The following is a 6,532-nucleotide window of genomic DNA, read 5'->3' as shown; positions in this document are numbered from 1 at the left end:
TATTTGGTGTAATGAAATGTGTTTATGCGGTTTAAGGTTCAAAAAACACATTATTTTCCACATATTGTACATTATTGTTTCTCCTCTATGCCCCGCCTTTCTGAAACGCGTCGATTTTTACAAAGTTCATTGGTCTGAAAAGTGAGGTGTGCTGTGATTGGTCAGCTATACAGTGCATTGTGATTGGCCGAATACCTCAAGCATGTGACGGAAATGTTATGCCCCTTACCATACTGTGATGCCGTGTCCGGCCGGAGCGACGAGATAAAACCCATTATAAATGAGGCATTTGTTGCATCCAGTGGGGACATAATTACGGATTACAATTACTTATACTGTCTTTTTACGCATTGCATCGCATAGTAAACATAAAACCATGTCTGCATTTGTGATCGGAGAAATGACAAACAACAAGCGCTACTCTACACTGCTCAAAACTCGCGTTTGAATCGTCAGTGGCAAAATTCTTTATATATAAAAAAACGTACTTACAGTCTTTGAGTCAGAACAGCCGGCATTGTAGTCTACTCTACCAGGATCAGGAAACAGTCATCCATAAAATGTGCTGCACACATCTGAATATTTGGGTTGAACTGTTCTGGAACAGTGTTGTAAATACAACTTAACCACTGATTTCTAGTCGTGTCCTCTTTTGGAAGGCCAACAAAGTAGTTTCGCTTTCACAACGAAACACAACGTCACACACGGCGGCCTTGAGTGAGCGGAGGCAGGCGGCTAGAGTGAGCGGCGGCCGGCGGATTCGACGAAGGAGCTTCCGGAGGGCTTACGGCAACCACATGTGACAACCCCGGGCTGGACTCCGCTTCGTCCACGGTGAAAGCTGATCCGGCGATCCACAGCGCGAAGTTGATGCATTTCCTCAGCGACCAGCATGGATCAGCTCTAGGCATGACGAAGCAGATATCGTCCTCTTTTGGAAGGCCAAACAAAGTAGTTTTGCTTTCATAACAAAACACACAGCGTCTTCACGACATGGCGGCGGCAACAATAATACTACAGCGAGAATAAAAGTTACGCCTTCTTTCTTTGCGTGAACATTTGGGCGGCGTTATGCAAACCTTCCCACATCGTGACGTAGACATGTGGGGGCGTGTTAGAATGAGCCGTTTTAGGTAGGCGTGGTCGACTCTTAACTTTTATAAAGAATATCTCTTTGGATTTGAGACTTTAGTCTTTGCAACTTTACAGATCTTCTTTATGCACCAAGAGCTTGTAACACTTCAAAGATAAAGGAAAAATTGAAATCATCATCATATGACCCCTTTAAGCCCCACGAAAGGCACAAAATCATTATAAAGCACCATAAAGTTTCCTTGCACTATATTCCAAGTGTTCTGAAGCCGTTCCATAGTTTAATGTGAGGTACAGATTAATTTTTAAGCCGTTAAATTCAAGTTCACTTAAACTCTAATCTCCGCTGCGGCTGTCTGTCATCCTCCATTCAGCATTCAAACTGCGCGTCACGTTCAGTTACGACAGTCAAGACAATGAAAATCTATCCAAGATGATTCACTGTTCCTATTATTATACTTGATCTGTAGATAAAGATCAGTGGTTTTGCATAAAAGGACTTTATCTTGCCGGAGTTTAGTGCTGTTTTTAAATCACGTTACTTTCTACCAGGTGTCTGTTAGATCACAACACTGGAGTAGAGAGCACTATGAATCGTTCTTCATGCGCACAGTAGCTGAAATTTCGGAAATTTAAAACTGTTAAAAGAAAAGGCTCAATAAACTATCACACAGATATAATACACTACGCATCAAAATCCTCTTCCCTTTGTGCTTTGAACTTTTCTATGCGGAGCGCTGCGTGCTGTGATTCCGTGTTGCTTCAAGCGCATCATTCTGCGCACGGGATGCACATAAGTGCTTTGTGCCACTCTGTATTGAAGCCTTTCATGTTTTAATACTTTTGCATAATGAAAGATTATTAATAGCCTTTCTTGTTGTTTATCTATCATATGTTGCTGCCTCATTACTGTGCTACACATTAAAAATAAATATCTTTTAATTTTATAGTTTATTAATTAATATATAATTATTTGGCTACTTGTTTTTCATTAATGTAGTTTACAACAATACAAAGAGCAATGTTTAACATTTTACCAGATTTAGCCCTACACTTATTCACTTTTATTTGTTCCCCACTGAATAATGTTTTTCACTAAATATTTACATTTTATAAAATGATTGTGCACTCATGATTTTTCTAGAGTAACTTTTGCAACTGTATTATCCACTAACCTAGTTTATAGTAGTATTTTTATCATAGATTATGATTATATATTTATTCATTTGTTGTTTTTCTTTACAATTAAGTTGTCTATATGTGGTAGATTGTGTTTAACACACAAAAGAGGTGATATACTTCAGGTCAACACATTGAAGTATAGAAATTCTACAATGATTAAAAAAAAAAAAAAAAAAAACTGTGCTGGTATCAGATCGGAATCGGTATCGGTATCGGCCGATACTCAGAATTTCTGGTATCGGATCAGGATCAGTTCTAAAAAAGTGGTATCGAGCCAGCCATAATGTGCTTTTTTCCTTCTTACACATTCATGGACCATATCCAATCTGTGCCACATAGGAGGAAAAATATGGAATTGGATCACTTGAACCATTCAGTGTAAATGCGGCCAATATGTTTTAGATTCTAATCACTATAATACAGTATTTTTTCCACTGCATTCTTATTTTAATCAGAATAAAGTGCTACAAATATTACTATGATCCATTAATACTTACATGAATACCAAATGATTATAATAATAATGTTTTTTTTTCACATTACAACAATGAGAATAAGTTGTTTTTGTGCAAATGGTAAATTGGTGAAATTGGCAAGAATTTAGTTAATTGTCATGAAACTAATGTCACAATGCAAAAAAAAAAAAAGTAATCTAAATAATCTTAGCTTTTTTTAAGCAGAAAATGTTTTATATATATATATATACATACAACTAATGGTATACACTAATACGAGGCTGTTAAAAACTAAGAAAGTTAGTATCAGTTAAAGTTAATATCATGAATTATTTTTTTAATATCATGAATTATTTTTATAATAACTTGATTAAACATGATCATGTAGACATGTTTCTTACCAGGTCTTCCTTTTTAATGCTGCATTTCTGACAGTCACACAGAAGTAAATGTTTGAGCAGGATTTCTTTCTAAAAATGACAGTAAACAAACAAATAATTAAATAAATAAATATGATTTTTCTTTTTTTCAACATACTATGTTCTCACCTACCTTGAGTAAAAAGTTGAGCGTTTTTCCATGGCACACTATATCTTTCTTCCAGTGTCCATCAGTGATAGTTGTTTCCTGCTTTACAAATTCCTCCGGAGTGAACCATCTTTCCTCAGTACGTATACACTTCCCACGTATCCCTGCAACAGAACATAAACGTGAACATTTTCCACTCAAACCTCCAACACAGTCAAAACAAACTGCATACGGAGTTCTGCACACAAATCAGTGCAATAACATACCTGTTGCAAACCTGTATTTGTATAAAGTCCCAGTAAGTGAAACACAGGTGACTGGTAAAGAAGGAGCCTGGAAAACAGACAGATCTGCCATGTCTTCTTCTTCCTCGACTCTCCCTCTGATCTCTGTTCCTCCTCCTCTCCATCCCTGTTCCTGGAAATCTTCAGCATCATTTTCTTGAGGAATAAAACACATTGCTGCGTTCAGACAGACAGCAGAGAGCATGTGAATGAGCCTGGATGATCGTTACTCACCTTCACTGGAGCACACACGTGTTCTCTTTCTTATCTCCACTGGTGGACACTGAAGATGCTCCTCCTGAAAAAATGAGAAAGGAAGTGATCACACATGTATATGAATAGGTCTGCTGTATTTAATGTAACTACAAATGTATCTTATACTTTGTCAAATTAAAGGGTTGATAAACAAATATGGGCTGTACTTCTGATGCTTTGTATTAGAAGCACATTCCTGCTATAGGCTGTAAGTTGCTAGAGGTTTACAATCAACTATGTTTTTAAACAGGAAAAGGTGCAGTTTTCTTTCAAAACAGTGGTGGGTGTACCGATTAAGTAATCAAATAAAAATGCCACTACAATGTTAATTTGTGCATGCAGATTGGACACATATACATAAATACTGTGTATATTGTACATTAGGGCACTAAAAATGAAATATTAGCCAATAAATACAACAACCAATAATTATTTATATCTTAAAGTGTATATATACTGTATATGTAGAGTGTATATATGCATACACACACACATATATAATTAGTTACCTCTATGAGTTTCTTAAGTGGTGTGTTTCTGCAGCGGATGCTGAGTTTCCAGTCTTTGCACTTTTCCTTCCCCGCAAACTTTTCAAAATAATTTGGGGTGAACCAGTGTCCTTGAGACAAAATACACTTTTCCCCTATAGGAGACAAGGATAGGATGCATTCAGCAAATATTATAAACACACACTCTAATAAAATTAAGAGAAATTATAGCAAAAGCTCAATGATGGTGAACCTCTGGGCATTTTGTCCCGATAGAGAGTGCCTTCTTTATCCCCACAGGTTACAGGCAGATGAGTTTTATAAATAGGCCACTTCCAAATCTCCTGGTTTTCTCCTTTCTTCACAAGAGATGCTGAGAAAGAGAGAGAAGACAACACAGATCAGGAGAGAGTGAAAATACAGGAATAGGACATCAGGCACAAGGAAATACAGTGTTATTTTAGTATCACTGAGATACTATTATTGTTTTATTCATATTTTTAAATCATTTTTTTTAATTAGTTAAAATTTTTGTAATTTTGTTAGTTTCATTTTTTTTATATAGTTTTACTATTAAAAAAGGAATAAAAACATCACAAGAATCCACATGACTCCAGTCTATCAATTAATGTCTTGTGAAGTGAAAAGCTGTGTTTTTAAGAACCAAATCCATGATTAAGACGTTTTTATCTTCAAAATGTTACTTCCAGCTAAAAGTCCTCTATCCACAATATTGCCTTCTCCAGTGAAAAGTCATCTCGCCTAAATCAGGAGAAAAATATGCACAGATCAAGCGTTGATCAGCTGTTTGGACTCTCATTCTGACGGCACCCATTCACTGCAGAGGATCCATTGGTGAGCAAATGATGTAATGCTAAATTTCTCCAAATCTGTTCTGATGAAGAAACAAACTCATCTACATCCTGGATGGCCTGAATGAGGGTACATTTTCAGAAAATTTTGGCCAAACTTTACTTTAAATTATATTTCAGTTTCAGCTATTTTAGTACATCAAGTAGAACTAAACTAAAATAAGAAATGTTTCCTCTGCAGCTATCTGAAATAAATAAAAAATTATATTTTATATTATTTTAGTTAAGGTTTAATTTATTGTGCCTGATGAGATCTTAGACCTGCTGTAGTTCAGGGACTCACAGAATGAGGGTTTTTTGCCTGGTTTCTTCAGACTGGGTGTGGAAGCAGAGGAAGGATCAGGATCATCACTATCCTCACTACTTCTATCATCTTTACTTCTCTTTCTTTTGTAGTTCTTCTCCTTCCCTTTCTCTGCCTTTCCTTCACTCTCTTCCTCCTCTGCTGGTGTCTTAACATCCGGATGTTTCTTATAGAGTTTGAAAGTGCCTGGGACAAGGAAAAAAAAATGAAACGATAACTGTATATATATATATATGAATGCATTCTTGCTCCATCATAGCATAGTAACGCAGCGTGAGCCTCTAGATAACATAACATAAAGCTGATAATAGTGAAAACCACCGACCGTCCAGCAGACTTTTTCTGAGCGTGCGTAGTGTCGGGTAGAGCTGTAGGATATGGTCTTCAAACACACAGCGCCAGAACTGATGTATGTACTGTGGTTTATTTTTCTCCACCCAGTCCAGAACCTCATAGACGCCCTTCTCCTTCTGCTCACGAGAACGCATCTTTTTCACATTCTACAGACAAAAACAGAGAAGAAGACAAAAGGAAGATGGAAGTACAGTATGATCAGACGTCTTATGCCTAAATATGCAAAACAACAAACTGACAAACTTTGACACGCAACTTTTTTTTAAAGTATAGTGGAGGTACCACGGTAAAGTGATGGTATCTGATCATGATGAATACCATGATAGTAATAATTGTTTTTTTTTTACTTTCTATTCATCAAAAAATGAAAAATGGTATCACTGTTTCCACAAAAATATTAAACAGCACAACTGTTTTCAACATTGATAATACAGATAAATGTTTCTTGAGCAGCAAAGCAGCGTCTCAGAATGATTTCTGAAGGATCGTGTGACACTGAAGACTGGAGTAATGATGCTGAAAACTCAGCTTTACCATCACAGGAATAAGTTACATTTTAAAAAAATAGTTAATAATAATACAAATAAATATATATAATCTTATAGATTCAATGTAAACACTATGCTTTGGCAATACATTGTAACAAATGTCAGAGAGAGAGAGAGAAAGAGAGAGAGAGAGAGAGAGAGAGAGAGAGAGAGAGAGAGAGAGAGAGGGC

General features: G+C 36.4%; 1 protein-coding gene across 6 annotated transcripts in view; it reads right to left on the bottom strand.

Moving 5' to 3' along the window:
• Positions 1-6,532, bottom strand: part of LOC107602324 (nuclear body protein SP140-like protein) — an 18,763-nt gene that overhangs the window by 7,383 nt on the left and 4,848 nt on the right. For 5 of the 6 annotated variants that reach the window (XM_016294785.1, XM_016294786.1, XM_016294788.1 and 2 more), the window contains exons 3-10: positions 5,786-5,960; positions 5,440-5,646; positions 4,538-4,657; positions 4,306-4,439; positions 3,776-3,839; positions 3,524-3,697; positions 3,282-3,421; positions 3,131-3,199 (exon numbers count right to left, since the gene is read on the bottom strand). In XM_016294785.1, the coding sequence (XP_016150271.1) occupies positions 3,131-3,199; positions 3,282-3,421; positions 3,524-3,697; positions 3,776-3,839; positions 4,306-4,439; positions 4,538-4,657; positions 5,440-5,646; positions 5,786-5,960 (1,083 nt within the window). The remainder of the gene's footprint in view (positions 1-3,130; positions 3,200-3,281; positions 3,422-3,523; positions 3,698-3,775; positions 3,840-4,305; positions 4,440-4,537; positions 4,658-5,439; positions 5,647-5,785; positions 5,961-6,532) is intronic. The other variant, XM_016294791.1, reaches the window with a different exon arrangement.

The sequence above is a fragment of the Sinocyclocheilus grahami genome, unplaced genomic scaffold, assembly GCF_001515645.1.
Source record: "Sinocyclocheilus grahami isolate Dianchi unplaced genomic scaffold, SAMN03320097.WGS_v1.1 scaffold324.1, whole genome shotgun sequence".
NCBI lineage: Eukaryota > Metazoa > Chordata > Actinopteri > Cypriniformes > Cyprinidae > Sinocyclocheilus > Sinocyclocheilus grahami.
This window is presented reverse-complemented; position numbering and strand designations above follow the sequence as displayed.